At 24.7% G+C, this 17,209-nt stretch overlaps 1 protein-coding gene across 3 annotated transcripts in view; it reads right to left on the bottom strand.

Annotated features, from left to right (window-relative positions):
- Nucleotides 1-17,209, bottom strand: part of LOC129605412 (fibroblast growth factor receptor homolog 1-like) — a 122,494-nt gene that overhangs the window by 52,077 nt on the left and 53,208 nt on the right. For all 3 annotated transcript variants that reach the window (XM_055515167.1, XM_055515168.1, XM_055515169.1), the window contains exon 2: nt 10,950-11,977. In XM_055515167.1, the coding sequence (XP_055371142.1) occupies nt 10,950-11,511 (562 nt within the window). In that variant the 5' untranslated portion in view covers nt 11,512-11,977. The remainder of the gene's footprint in view (nt 1-10,949; nt 11,978-17,209) is intronic.

Genomic DNA, 17,209 nt, shown 5'->3' with positions numbered 1-17,209 from the left:
AAAATTTAAATTTTAGTAAAAGTTAAATTGTTGTTTTAAATACTATAATTAATATTTATACGTTTTTAGATTTTCAAGCATAATTTTATTATCACGGTAAACCATTTTGTAGATCGAAGAAGAATCAGAGTTTGGAAAACGGAGCGAATGCGTACTTTTAATGCTTAATTAAGTATGTTTGAGCAGAGTTTGAGTAAAAAGTTTTCATATACCAAATATTCCTACAATTTTGCTAAATGGATTAAAGCTTAATGAACTCATATGTATATTTAGGCTATAACCAATTTGTAAAGTTGGAGTAGAACAATATCCGAGTAGAGTATTCGATTAAATCTTACTTATTCTTTTTTTTTTATTTATCTTCAATAAACAAATAAACAACAAAAGCGGCTACAATATCAAAAATTATAATGTACATACTTATTTGACATTAATTATCGGTGTACTTGTATACAAGCTTTGCACTTGTATTTAAAGTGTGTACAACATTAAATTCATTTGTTAATTTTGTTGAGTTTCTTTTTCATTTTTTTTTTTTGTCGAAAAGGTCAATTGGGTTCAATTAGAATGCGAACAACATTATTATTAACTTCTTTTCTTTTATTATTATTATCATGTTTGTTATTTTTCTTCTTTTCTTTTCTGAATCGACTAAAAGAATAACTTTGAATTTGAAATGTAAAAAAAAAAGAAAGAAAAAATCTTCTAACTCACATGCGTATTGTATATTAATTGAGTTCTTCCGAAACGCATTTCGAAATTAAATGAATCAAAAAATTAAAAAAAAAAAAAGGAAAAGAAATAAAAAATCAGCTAGCTATAGCTAAAGTTAGCTGCTACTGAATGTGTACTATATACACATAAACTACATAGTTGTATACATACATACATATTTACCAATATTAAATAATGCAGAAAATGAATTTTACTCCTTTCTATACTTAAAATTTTGTAATTTTTATATTTATTTTTATATTTTGTAAACATTTTAACATTATAACGAATACATTTATAATATATGTGCGTATGTTTTTGTGAATGTTGTAGCAAAAATGAAAACAAACAGTAAACGTACAGCGCGGCGTATCATATTAGAGAATTTGGGAAGCGTATATGAATATTTACTGTGAATACGTAAGATAAAGTGTATAGCGTTTTATAATAAACACGATTATGCACATATTGCTTTTTAACGAATCGAATTGATCTGAACTGATAGCTTTTATTGTACTATAGTTAGATTATTGTGTACACGTTTAATAAACGTTTACGTTTTTAGATTTGCGATTTCCGTCTAAAAGTTAAGGTTTTAAAAATGGCAAAAAAACAAAAACAAAATTATTAAAAATTTACAAGCATATATTAGTAGCAGCACCACGTATACGCACCTACACTGTTGTACATTTCTCATTTTTATAGCTATGCATCTACCCATATACATGTATGTATGTGTAGGTACATGGTGTTCCTAATATGAATTTTTCATATTTTTAACATTTCGGAAATCAACCAAATATTTTATCGAAAATTGTAAAGTTATCTAAGAAAATATGAATACATACCTACTCCAATTCTAAATAGTTTTACTATTCTGCTCTACATATAGCAAAAATATACATACATATTTAAAATATTTATTGGCACAACTTGTTTCATACTGACCGTATATAAGCACATTCAGTAAGGAAGGTATTGTATTCATACCAAAGTTAATCAACAATTTGGTTCGAAAAAAAATAGACTTATACAGGTTAGTTGAGTTTATAATGTGCGAACCTGATGAATATATAAGCTGATGTGGTACGTTTCTATCTTTACTAAGTTGCGGTTTTAAATTTTTATCAATTCCACAAAACGAGTTGATTAAGCCGATAAATTTTTTGGCAAATATACATTCGGTCGGTCATGTATACTGTTCACATCACAATTTTTTTTATTGATTTATATTCATAAAACACTAAAAATTATTAGATAATTCATTTATTCCGGAAAATAAAAATCCATAATTTTTTGTTCTTCTTCATTTTTATTTTTAATTTTAATTTTTTTATTAGCATTGAAAGAAAATTTGCATAAAAATTGTATAAAAATCAAATGAAAAATAAAAAAGTAATAAAAAGTCGTTCCCTTTGATCCGTTCACTCGTAGGTTTTTTTTTAATCTAATGTAATCATGTTGCATACTTAATACACTTATGTTTTGATAATTACTATTTTGATAATTTGAACAGACATCTATACATATGTATGTGTATAGCGTTCAATTTTTAATGAAATAATAAAATATTGTTTAAACATTATATAAAATCGAATTTTAGATATATATATATACATAAAGATTATGTATATGCACCTATGTATGTGTGCATGTATATGAATGTTTCCGGGAAAAAAATTTTGTAATTCGATTTACAGTATGCCTACGTTCATTATAATTTACAAACCATAACTAATTTTCAGTTCTAATTACTGTATAGGCTATATTTTATACATTTGATATGCGATTCCTATGAATCAAAATTCTATTGAAAATTTAATATTATTAAACATTTTATGTGTGTCCACCTTTAAATATTTTTGAATATTGAATTAAAAGTTAATAAAATTAATTTGATTACAATGAACTCGGATGAAATTAATCCCTTTCAGTTATATTTTGAGATTAGTTGTTTTGAATGTAAGCCCCAAATGAAGTAAAAAATATTTGCATTTTACTTGTATTATGCTTTTGAAAACCTATTCACACATATATACATACCGAAATTAAATTGAATATTACTTTAAATTAAGTGAGATTTTTAACGCAATTACGCAGATTTTCTGTTTTTAGGAATTTAAGAGCATGAGATTTTTTTGTAATATTAGTCTTCAATTAAGGGTGCGAAATTTTATTTAATAGATTTTATCACATTTTCAAAATTTTCAATATAATATCTATTTTCATTTGATATTGAAAAAATATTTTTCAATTAGGAAAGAGTGAAAAAAAAATTTTTTTTTTTACGAAAACTTTGAAAAATGTCCCAAATTTAATAATGGGAGAATTAAAAACAATTTATTGAATGACCCAATGGAGGACACTACCTATTACAAATTTAAATTTTTCTTGATTGTTGAAAATCAAATTTTTCATTTTAAAAACAAAAAGAATTGTTTTTTTTTCCTAAAAATATTTGAAAAAAAAAAAATCTGTTCTCCTATGTTGATTATGTTGCTGCTTCTATACAGACTGTATAGGATTAATTTATGTTTTGACAAATTGTTATTGCAACAAAAGATATTTATTATAATTTTTGAGCTCTAAACAACATAATTTTGAAGAGTTAATTTGTTGAAAAGTATTCGTGAGCGAAATATATTTAAACTAAATATCTTAGAAAATAGTGGAACATATAAGAGGCACTTACAGTGAAAAAAATCTGATGTGGTCAGCAAATAATTGACCGCAATGTGTATTGTCTAGTTTAACGAAAGTGTTACAGTAGATTATGAAAATGGCTTTTAAATATCAAATTTTAAAGGCGTGTGTGTGGTTTTAGTTAACATATCTAGAAAAATGTAAATTTGACCGTTAGCAGAGTTTCGTTTTGTGTAAATTGAATTGCCTGAAAAATTCGCCAGTTGGTTGTGATAGCAAACACAACTCCTTTATTAAGAAATTTCATCAATTATTAATTCTGTATAGAAATATTAAAATATGTATAATTGGCATTCGAGCCCTGATCTTTCCAAAAAAATTTATAAGTTCATTGTTTTAAAAACTTGAATTAGTTGATTATTTCTTTTTATTTGCGCGAAAATGTAAAATCGACCCGCACTGGCCTTGCTATGGAAAAAGGGCCAGTTTTAGCCAAACTCCATATGCAAAAATTGGTTTCATCACCTAACCTCCCTTATTGTTATATGCAAAGCGGTCGGTAAAAAATTGTAGATATTTTAATTCTCAATATTTTTCTACATTCTCTGAACCAATTTATATGCGTATAGCTCGGAAAAATTAAAAAAAAATTAAAACAAAAAATTAGTTAAACGCGCAATTTTTTTTTGTTTAGCAAAAATATGAGAAAAAAACAAAGAAAATTATTAGAAAATTCGACGTAAACCCAAAAAAAAAAAATAAAAAAATATTAAAATGTTTTTTTATTTAAAATAAAATTTGTATGTAATATTATGAAATGTTCATAAATAATGAACGAAAAACAACGAAAATATTGTAAAAAAAAACTTACACACACAATATAACAATTTAAAAAGCATATCAACAGCTATTATCTACTCTTTTATAACACGTTCAGTTCATTCGCCCACAATTCAAAACACACACACGAAAAATAAGAATATACAAACAAACACACACGGCACAGCATTTGTTTGTTTCGGGAAAAATGAAAATTTAAACATTCTTATGGAAATAAGAAAAACAAAAATCAAAAAATAAAAAGTTAAATGAGTACATTATGGATTTGACATGGAACTGAATTACGTAAAAGCTTTGACGACGGAACAAATGATAAATAAATCTGTAACAAATCTAAACGCATTTATCTCATTGCTTTTCTCATTTAAAAAAAACCCGGCCGGTTTTGTTATAATTATCTTGATTTTTTTTTTTTTAATTTTCTTCAATAATCTACTATAGGCTGCCATTTATCAAAACAACAACACTAAAAATGAAGTAGCAAAATCATGAAATGGAATTCATTGTTAAAATCTTTTTTTATTTTGTCTTGTTTTTTTTTTTAATTTAATTTATGTTGAGGTTAAGTTTTTATTATGTTAATTTTTTTGTTGTTTTTATGTGTTTTTTTTTGTGTTTGCATTCTTCCTTTATGATTCAAAACTATTTAAGTCCAATTTGATTAGATTTTAAATTAATAAAATGTGGAAAAACAACGCGTGCATTATATTTTTAATGCGTTTTATTATTGTATTTTAAGAGTTGCCAATATTTAAAGAAAATCTTGGTATATACGGCGGCAATTCGCAATTTTGACGATAAAAACTACTCATATTTGGGTATTTTTTCTTGTTGATTGAAATCCGAATTGACTTCTCTAACCGCAAGATCTTTTGTGGTTCACATTTTCAATTACGTGTGTTTATTATCTGAATTTTTGATAAATTTTCATAGCATCCGTTCTGAGATATGTCCAGCAATGTAACAAAGCCACTGTCCGAACTAAACTATTATCTCGTACTCGGGTATTAGATACCGTTTCGTTTTGCTCCAGATAGAACCGATCAATTTTAACGTTCATCCTCTTATAGTGTCATCCGAAGGCAGCACTATCCAGTATGTAATACTACCACCCAACCTCATTAGAGCGTTGGATAAATTACTATTGCGGTACATAAGTGTACAATTTTCCCTGGTCCCCCTGAATATTGGCAACCCTATACATGCATATACAGTAAATTTAAGGTAGCATACAAAACACACTATATAATGTTATTTAATTTTTTATTTCTTGTCATATTATTATCAATGTTTTACATATTTGTTGACGTAACAATTTTAATTTCATTTAGAAAATGAAGTAAAATATGGATATTAATAAAAGAAATTAATTTTTTTTTTAAGAATGACATCGCCCACAGAATTTCGTACTGCATACTTATGTCAAATGTTGAAAAGATATGGAAAATGATAAAAAATTTTAAATATTTTAATGAGAAATGCTTGTGAAGCAAGTACAAAATTAATGGAAAGAAAGCTTAAAAGTTCATTTTTTTTATGATGCAATACAATTTAGCATAATATCATTTTGTTTTTTATGTGCTTATAAGTTAAGATATTCGTGATATGGAATAGTATTAGCATCAGTCAGGTTAAGTTACGTAATAATTTGTATCAAGGTTTAATTAAATTGATGAGGTGGTATGAATTGTTCTGAAATCAAGATTATTAATTTCTTATATAATTACGATAATAGTTTTGCAAAAGTTGAAAATGAAGAGGTTAACGCGTATGAGCAAACGCAAGAGCGAGCGCAGACGCTATAACTATGAATTGGGTTGAATAAGAGAGTTTGTTTAAGTTTGATATTTTTATTTCGCAGACATTTTAACAAATTAACTTGTGTTGAGAAGCACCTTGAGTTATTCATTTGTGAAACAAACAATTTCAATATTGAATTGAAAATGAATGGGGCAGAAAAACTTATTGTGGCTTACAGAAGATTGTTTCTGCCATTGAAGAAGTTTAATTAAAAAAAAACCAAGTGTTCAATTTTTTTATGTATAAAAAGAGAGAATGGAATGTGGGAATTAAAAGAAAAACTTTTTTTCTAAATTGCCACTTCACCCTCTTTTAATTTTTAATTTATTATAAAACAAGAACTATTTTTGTTTTCACAGTATATACTCGTTAAGTGGTGGTATGCAATGTACATACTATGATATGCGATGATGATCTTGGATTATAATTAACATAATGATAAAAAAAATTGTTTTCAGTTCATTATTCATTTATGACTGACTAGAATTAAATCTCAACATAATCTCTTAATTAAAAAATACTTTTTTTCAATTATATGTACTTATAGATGTATGTATGTATGCGCATATCTATTTACATGGTATTTATGATGCTTTGTACTCATTTTTTATACTTTCAATTTGGTTTTATAGTTATCATCAAATTACTTAGCACATGCCATTAATGATATCTATTACATATACTGTTGGTATACTGCATAATATACATAGTGTATATCATAACGGAATATTGAGTGGAATATGATTACTATGTTGCGGAATTAATGGACACTATACATGTTAGTGTTGATTTGCTATTACATTTCTTTATTTTGAAAAATAATTGTGATGGTTTGTGTGAATAATTGTGAAAATATTTAAGATATTTTCTGTATAACACTGCGATTGAAGTAAATCTTCTTTTTAGGATTATAGTATAAAAAGTTAATTGGAATAAAATATATAATATCATTATACCGGTGCGAGTCTATATAAAGAAATAGGTAATTGAGAGAAGCAGTTGTGCACATTTGCTTCGATAGATGGCTATTTAGTTCTTGTACGGAAAATATACGACAAGTTCTTTTTGCAAAATATTATCAGTTAGCTTTTGCTCTTATTTATCAGGATTTCCATTCAGTACAGCATTCCATTTACAAAATACTCTTACTCTTAAAGCCAAACGCTAGCAATCATACCATACAGCATAAAGATATGACTTGGTTACACTGCGCGACTGTCAGTTACTTAGCGATACCGAAGAGAGTATAGCCTGGCAATATAGATTACTTTGCTAACTGAAGAATAAAATCACGAACAGTTGCAATATTCTCGTTAGTGGCGCATTTTTGCTGTAATCGATAGCGTGGTGATGAATATCAAAAAGTTCAAAATATCTTAAATTTCTAATATTTTCCCTAAATCCAAGCGCAGGCGAAGTAATATAACAACTCAAATTGGTGAATAAATATAATATAAATATATACACACAAACAAACGTAATGATATCAAATTTGTTAGTATATATAGGCGTCTATTTTCATAGAGAGGCAACATAAGGTTATTTAGGTAAGGGGTATCGACAGAACAATTGACCTTTATTATTCACAATTTAACTGTACAATAGTTGACAATGAAATTTTCATATAAGCGCGCATCGATTTATTTAATTGACATTGAACTATAGCCAATATTTGCAGTAATTTTTAAAAATATGTAAGCATATTTGAGCGTGCATTAGCTTTATGTGTTATAAATTATAATATGTTCATAATATGTTCATAATTCTATAATATTTAAAATGAACTCTATGTATACAAATTTCATTCAAATGCACGCAAATAAATTGCGAATGCAAACTAAAATGATAACCTCGAATTCTTTTACTTAAAATTTTACATTAAGAGTTAGAAATGAAATTTATTTTTTATGATAAGTCAAAAAGAAAATGAAAATTGCATTTATGATAATTAGAAAAATTACATTTTAAACTAAATGTAAATATAATTACATAATTACATAATGTATATACACTATAAAATATAAAAATGTAATAATATTTGTTTTAAAAATAAATTTGTATCGTAAAATTCAAAATAATGAAGAAAAGAAATTCATTTAAATACAATTCAAATTCATTTATGTTTTCATATGTGTATATTTGGACGCCAGCTGTAAATGCCTACATATTATATGCGGCTATATATATATAAAAATTTTATGATTTTAATAGTATTCGAGGATAATGGCAGATATACGAGTATATGTGCTCTTTTTTAGAATAAACAGAATTGCAAAGCCTATATATGCAACAAAATAAAATTTTACAAAGACGTGAATGAAAAGAGTTTAAAAAGTATGCTCTTAACTTTGTTCAAGAGCCACTTATTTTATACACTTTGTAAAAATTAAGTGTTTCTCAAATTTAATGATAAAGAAAGTACATGTACATATACTAATAAAAAGTAAATTGAAAAAAAAAATTGTTATTTAATTAAAAATGGAATAAAGTGAGTTTGCACTTACATACAATGAAAGACTTACCGTATGTAATCAAATTTGTACAAATATAGTAGATTTGCTACAATATTAATAAATTAAAACTTTAATACTCAATATGGAAATGGCGCAAATTTTGTATTTGTTATGTAATGAACTTTTAGGAAATAGGAACTGATTGTAGATTAGTTTAAGGAAAAGTAGTAATAAAGTATAAACTTTACATTCAATTAAGTTGTTCCAAGACATAATCCACTGGTTGCACTTAACATATCATATATACATAGGTGTAACCAATCTACTTGGTGGCTATAAACTTGCTTTAAGAAATTAAAAGTAGTATGAAACTGTATTCACATTATAATCTAATCGAATTTAACCTTTTCGGAAAAAAAAATCAAATTTTTGTAATTAGCACGCAATCAGAAGCTGCCCAATTTGCTATTAGATTTAATACTGCGAATATTCTCTATTATAGCGATAGTTCTGTGCAAGTGTTTTCTATTTTATGTTGGTGCCTATGTAAGATCTGATATGTATATGACCTATCCATATATCCATCAAAAGAATGTTAACAATAGAATGTTATAATTTAAAATAGAAATATCTTAAAAGTTCAGCAACATTTTCAAAATGTTTCTAAGAAAAAAAAATTTTTTTTTTTGTTCAGAAATTAATTTTCACAAGTGTTGCCGAGTAGTAGTAATAATAAATTAAAAATGTTCGGAAACTTTGTTTAACTATGTCTTAACTATATGACGATAAACGTTCCAAATCGAATATCAATTTTTGTACTCGTATCAAATTTTTCATATTTTATGAAAAATAAAATATATGACCAGTTCGCTATAATTTAATATTTTCACAATAATATTTAACAAATTTATGAAAATTTCTAAAAATAAAAATTATAAAATACAAAAAAAACTCGTATAGGAAACAAGAACAGAAATAAAATTTGGAATTTCATTTCAATTGATTTTTGGAGTTCAACATTGTAAAATAAGACTAAAAATAATTTTTACAAAATTAGAAAAAAATTTTATTTCTTTTTTGCATATTCATTGAAGCAAACCAATCAATAATAAAAATAGAAAAAAAAAACCCGATCGATATAGAAATTAATGAATGCAATTTAGAAGAAGCATCCCATTAGCATTTTCAAAAAATATATTTTTGGATTGGGTTTAAATAAAACTAGAGTAAAAAAAATTATGAGAACGCGCAAATATTCATTTAAAATTAAATTTATAATTCGTAAATGTTTATTTAGAGATAACGAAAAAAAAAACATTAAAAATTCTGCAAAATATTTTTCTAATATTTTTAATTAATTTGTTTTTTTTTTCGGTTTTTTAAAATATCGTGAATACAAAAATATTTTTAGGCCAAATTTATTTATTTTATAAATATACTTATAGTTCTTAAAATTCTAAATTATGCAATTTTTTTATTGACCGCATTACATACAAGGTATCGGGTTTTCCTGGAAATTTATTTCGTTATTTTTGAGAGAATCGTAAACAAAAATATTTTTAGTGAGATGTCGGTTTGTCTATGCATTTCTGTGCCTGATATTTAGGCATTACTATAGAGGCTTTATTACTTCATTCATTACTTTAAGAATAACTAGAGGATTTCAGATTTTTTACAACATCTAATAGAATTTGCTGTTTCAGCTTTGTCTATATACCGGAAGAGCATGCCAATAGTATTTTTAAGTAAATTACGGTTGAGAAATTGGGGCTATAATATTAATACAAAATGATAAAATATAATATTTAAATTTCAAAATGCAATTATTAAATTATTAAATTCAATACAATAATTTGTTTTAGTAGCTTAATGTAGTAATTCATATTAAAAGCTCAATTGTAGATTTTATTTGAATATTTCGGTATTTCTCATAGGCTATAAATACATTGTACGTGGTTATTCTATATCGCAATTTCTACACTTATGTTACCCAAATACGATTAAGATTGTTCTAAAAAATTTAATTTCACAGTTCATAGAATAATTTAAAGTTCATTAAAACTTCATTCTAATAAAATAAAGTTTTTAGAAATTTAATTTAAAAAATTCAACTATAATGAAATATTTGTTTAAATTTCTTATATAAGACAAGCAACTTCAGAAAAAAACTAAATATATAATTTTAAATAAAAACAAAAAATGAAAGAAAAATAATAAATAAGTCATAATTCAAAAATAATAAATGAAGAAAATCACCTTTTACAGGTCATAAAATTGTAATGAGCATAAATACAAAATATAAAAAAAAAATTGAAAATTTTTGGAAAATCTTTTTAAGAAAAAATCATTTCTAAAAATATACAAACATACACACAAATACATAAGTGTATGCAATGGAAAACTTTTTAGAAATTTTCCATTTAAAAAGAAAATTTTTTTTTATGTTGGAAAAATATGAATTATATAGGGAAAAAAATCACGTTCTAAAACCACACTTACGTAAAATAATTTTTTTAATTTCCTCTGCATTCAATGATGTTGCTGATACTGATGATGATGTTGATGCCGATGACGTTGATAGCGTAGATTGTGTCGTAGAATATGATTGTAATGATGACAATGATGCTGATGATAGCCTTCTTCCATCAACTGATGAGATCAAATTTATATTTAAAACTAAAAATAATGTTATTAATGATATCAAATGTAAATATTTAATGGACGTTCTTCTATTTGATATTATTTTTGATTTTATTATTTCATGTGGATCTCTTCTTGTTCTTATTGTTGGTAATACTGTCACTGTTGTTGTTGTAGCTGTCGCTGTTGTCATTAATTTTTCAGTATAATTTCTTTCCATTTCTATAAATGGTGATGGTAATGCTGCTGTTATTACTGACAGTGATGGTAAATATTTTGAATTTTTATGTTTTATTTTAAATTCTGATGACATTTTTATTGTTGCTGTTGTTGTTTTGATTTTTTTACTTTTATCTATTGACCTAAAATTTATTCTACCGTTACAATTATGACACTTTTCTGTCATTTTTAATAATGACATTTGATTATTAAAATATGTGTATTTGTTTTTTTTTTTAATTTTTACTTTAATTTTAGTTCAGTTTTAGAAAATGAATTCGATGTTTTTTAATAGAATTTTTTTTAGTTTGATTTTTCTTTTCAAATAGAAATTTTTTAAGTATTATTGGAACGCGTAATGTAAGCGATAAATAACAATATGAAAATAAAGTGGTGTATAAAGTTTACTATTAAAATTTTTAATATTTTTATAAATAGTTTTTGACTTTTTCAAATGATTTGAATTTAAATTTTTGGAAAATTATAAATGAATTAATGAAATTTTCTAAATATATTTCCATAATTCTTGCAACTTTTACCGATTTACTCCTCGTAATACTTCAAAATAATTTTGGTATTTGAATGTTGCAATTTCTATCAATTTTCACTTCGTATAATAAAAAATTATTTTTCATGGTATTTTGGTTTTTAATTTTTTCCTTTAAAATCTGAAAATACAAAAAATAAAAAAAATTACACATTAATATTCTTACTTAATAACTTAATTTACAAAATAAATTAAATGCACATTTCACACACATACAACGTGAATTTTCAAATTAGAAAACAGGGAAAAATAAATTATAAAGATTACTTTTCAATTAATAAAGTATTATAAATTATAGTAGAAAGTATGTGGAAAAAAATTTTAATTAAATTTAAGAGCTGGGTAAGATTTTCGTTATGCATTATCAATTAATTTTTTTTGTATATTAAATAGACCAGACCAGACAACCAAACGGCAAGTACATAAATGTTACACTGTACGATTACACAGTATTAAATGGAATTCTTCTTACACGGTAGTGTCACAATATAATTAAAGAAATTAAAAAAAGTTTTTGGAATTTATCTTTTTGTAAGCAATTTAACGATACTTTCAAAAATTAACAAAAATATAATTTTTGCATATCAGTAGGGGTTGAAAAAAATTTAAGATTGGAAAACTGAAAGATCACGTGATTTCGTTGAAATATTTAAAACAATTCAAGTTCTTTTGACTTTAGGCCATAATCATGCTGGTTCTTTAACTATATTTTCATAAATTAATAAAAATATAAATTTGCATACAGGTAGGGGCTAAACTTTTAACGTTGCGAGACCAGTTCATTTCATTGAAATAATAAAACAGTTTAAGTAATTTTGGCTTTAGATCATGCTATTACTGGTCCAAAACTTCATGTTATTTGGTCAATAGTAAATAATATATAGTGTACATATTTGCATTTTCGAAATATTTGCAATGTATTACAATATTTGCATTCAACTCCAAAAAATTTTGACAAATTTATTAATTTTGATTATTTTTTATATTTTTAACGAACTTTGCATAATGTTAACGCTTATTAACGTGAACGATGAGGCGATAGAGAAGAGTTGAAATAAATATGTTCAACATAGCCTTATAATTTTAACTTGTACTGTATACATAAATGAAAATTCAGCAAATAAATAATATACATTTGAAATAAATAAATTAAAATTAAAACTTTATTGATTTTAATATAAAAAAGAACAGATTTATTGAGATGATTTTCATGATTTTTTTTCCCAATACAAAATCAATAATATTTTATTTAAATGTGTATACGTCATAATGCGATAAAACTATATGGAGAAATTATTGAAAATTTTGAAATATTTTAATAATTTATTTTAATTTATTTAATATGTAAATATATGTATATATATCTATATATGTATATGAATGTATTTTAGAGAAAATATTAGTTTATTTTATCAGTCACAGACAATTATTTATTTTGAATATATAGGAAATTTGTGTAAATTAATGCAGCACGTGCCACTAATAAAAATTTTTTAAAATTACATATAGTTTATCATTTAAGTATTAATTCCTATATATTATAATAAATTTTATAATGATTCATAATTAAGCAAAAATGTTAAGAAATAACAAAATTTCGGTCATAATGGGTGATTTTTTGTTGACTATCAAGTATAAAGAAAAACGCAGAAATGTTGTAAATTTGGAATTTTTGCATTGCATATAAATTCAAATTCAAATATAAAGTATATATAATGGCTTCTTGTATAATTCCACGCAGAAAAATCATCAACTGCATGTGTAGTAATGTTTACTAAAGGTCTATTCGCTACCGGATGGTGGAATAATATATGAGCACGTTTCTAATAATTAATACCTCTACTAGTTTCTAATAATTTTTTGGACGTCAAATTTATGAAATATTAAACTATAGATCTGTAAATTTTAGTACAACACACTACATACATAAGGGTTGGTGTGAAGACATAAAACTTTCCACAATAAGGTTGGTATTTTCCAGAAAAACATTAATTTGATGATCGTGTTCATCACTTTTATTTGCAACTGACAGTCATATGTCCGTAGTAACTCTTGTCAGCTGATATTTTGTTATTTATAAGTAAAAATCTCTTTTTTTACCTGTTTTTCTTTTCTACATCCAAATCAGTCATTTTTCACAATTAGTTTTTGTAAAATATTCGTAACATAAAATAATTTGTGTTAGCAGCAAAAACTGGAATTCATGACGTTAGCGTCGAATACATAACTACTTTGTCATAACACCAGCTTTTGCAGATTGTGTGCAAATAAAATTTGCTCTTAATTAATTTAATAAAAATTAATAAAAACTCTTAATTAATTGTAAATTTTTTGGTAACAAAGTCGAATCATAAGTGTTCGCCATGGTTGTTATAAAATCAAATCCTTAATAAAGAGTTATAGAATTATTTAATGCATGAGTCAAGAAACACTTCTATTAAAATCTTCGATTTCAAAATTGATGTAAGTACCTCGGTTTCAGTATAAGTAGACAACCAATTTTACCTTTGTATATTTTAAGGATTTTTTATTTCTTAATATAAAAATATATATAAAACGTATCTTCAATGCTAACATAATTTCTATCATCACACATCCAGATCATCTGGTTAATGTTGTTTATATTAAAATTTTGAGAAAACAAAAAAATATTCTTAGAATCAAAGGTAAACAATTGAAAATTTTTGAAAATAAAATGAAATTTCCTCCAACGCTAATAATTTCAAATAATATGAAAAAAATACTAAAATGTACGAATGTTGATTGTTGATTAAAAAAAAAATTTAAGTTTTTTTATTTATTTTATAAAAATTTTTGAAAATTATAAGGTGAAATGATTCATGCTTCATATATATGAAAAATTGAGTATGATTTTTAAAAATTATTAAATTTTTATGGAGGAGGTGGGCTTGTGTTTTTCTTTTTTATTTATCAAGAAAAAAATGGGTTATTTGTTCTTTATTTTAAAAATTTATTTTTCTTAAGAGAAACTATGCAAAATTTTTATTATGTTTAATAAAAATTCGTTAGAAATCATCAATTATAGCTAGAATAATTTCAGATCAGCTAGAATGATTTTTATTTTAATATTTAATTTTAAGTTCATATAATGTGGTTGACGTTTATATGGTTGTGAGTGTTTAATTATTTTGTAAACATTTTATATAATTAACATTCACATAAAATTATTATTAGAAAATTTACATGAAATTTAACTGCGGCATACAAAAATTGTACTTAAGGTAATATCCGTTTGTTTTTTATACATACATGTGTAATTGATGTTTGTATAAAGCGTCAAAAACAATAAAAATATTTTTTTAGTTCCAACATTGGACACTTCGAATTGAAGAATCGAAAATGGTATTGAGTCACTGTACATTTTGTATTTTTTGGGCGATGTTACTTCCCATTCTTCTCCTATGTTTGTAAATTGGAAACTTTTTTGATGTAAAAGCTTTACATGTTGTTAAACGAAGTATCACAAAATTTTCAATATTCCCTGTTGTCAATTCACTAGTACTTACATACAAACCACATAGACCATTTTTTGCCGGAACTTAGAAAATTTAAATAATTTTGATTTTGTGATTGACAAATTGAAAACAATTTCAGATTAAAATTTTTACTCACACACTCAGTCAAGTCACAACTAATGGTAAAATTTGTTTTTAGAGATTTTGCAGCGTTGTTAAGAATACAAATGTTTTTATCCCCACTGCAAACTTAAAATATATGCAATAATTTTTGTTTTGGCAAAAGTGTGTCGCATGTCGCGTCCCACTTACAAAACGTTGTTTTAAACAAAGACTTTATATACATTATTCATTTTCTCACAAGAATATTTTTTTAATTATATTGTAAATGTTTGAATATTTTTTTTTAATGTTCTCTTCTACACTTCAAATAATATCAAATAATTATATGAAGAGAAAATTTTCATCACTTACTCAGCAATTATGATATTTTATTCCTATGTATACAAGCATAAATTCCTTTTGTTGATTTTAGCACACTCTATCAAAAGTTTCTTTAAAATCTTTCACTTAAACAGTACATACAAATAAAAAATGGGATTTATTAACAACAGTTGAATAAAGTACTTTATTAAAATTGGATAAAAGATAAGTCATTTAATAGATAAAGATCACCTATATATACAGCAACAAGAGGCCGTTATTGTTAAGTTCTATTGAATTAAATTGTATACTCATTTTGCTTTGATAATGTGCGCGCCGCCATCACACTATTAAATTTATGTTTTACTTTTCATGATTTTAAAAGTGTATTATGATTTTTTGTTCGTTTCTTTTCTAAATAATTTCTTATTTAAAAATAAAAACTATTATTATTCTTTCTTTAAAAAAGACAAATTGTTTTATAAACAATTGAGCGTAGTATTGAAATGCGGTCTACATAATATGGAAGAGAACAGTTCGTTTTTATTGCAAAACAAATAAACTATAATGTTCTTAACATTTCACACAGTAGTTTTTCTTTTAATAGACTTACCATATTTACTCCATTACTGAGAGAAGATCAAACAGAATATTCGAGGAATGGAAGAGATCATGAAAGCAAGTTGTTTGTATGTTTTTTTTTTTTGGTGTTTTCTGATGTTTTTTTTCCACCACCAACATGCAACAAATTTTTTTTGTATGAAGACGCGTAAAAAAATTTGTAGCTTGGAAAAATTATTTACGTTTTTTCTTTTTCACATGTTTAACTTCCGATTTGTTGTGAAAAAAAAATTATAAGAAAATTTTTATTAGCAGGAAATTAAAAATAGGAAAAAATTTTATTTGCAAAACTCAAAATTTTTGGAAAATCAATTGAATTGTTTTTGTTTTTTTAAATTTCTTTTGTATTACAACCAATATTGAGATGTGTTTTTAGTTTATTTATTAGAGCGGAAATACTGAAAAAATTAAAAAATTTTGGAAATATTTTTTTTTTGGTTTTGTACAAATTTGCAAATTTATTGTTCATAATTTTACGAACGTACTATAAATTATGAAATTCTAATATGTTAAAAATTTTTTTATTATTCGTGCTCAACTACATTGTAACATTTTCAGAAACAAAATTACTGTTACTTTGACTACTTTGATTGTGGTCATTTTTAAAATGTTACTAGATTTGTGAAATCGAATTTACAACAACAAGCGATTATTTAAGTCTCAAAACAAAGTTTAACTAAGCGATCAGTCTAATTCAACTGCATAATACCATGGTTTTTATATGTCAAGTGGCAACACTAAGAACATCGCGTTCTATTTTTCATAAAATGTAATTTTCAAAATCTTAGAAACATTAATGTCTCAGATCTAGAGAATCAGATTGACGGAATCAA

The sequence above is a fragment of the Condylostylus longicornis genome, unplaced genomic scaffold (genome assembly GCF_029603195.1).
Source record: "Condylostylus longicornis isolate FDR11 unplaced genomic scaffold, ASM2960319v2 ptg000013l, whole genome shotgun sequence".
Lineage (NCBI taxonomy): Eukaryota > Metazoa > Arthropoda > Insecta > Diptera > Dolichopodidae > Condylostylus > Condylostylus longicornis.
This window is presented reverse-complemented; position numbering and strand designations above follow the sequence as displayed.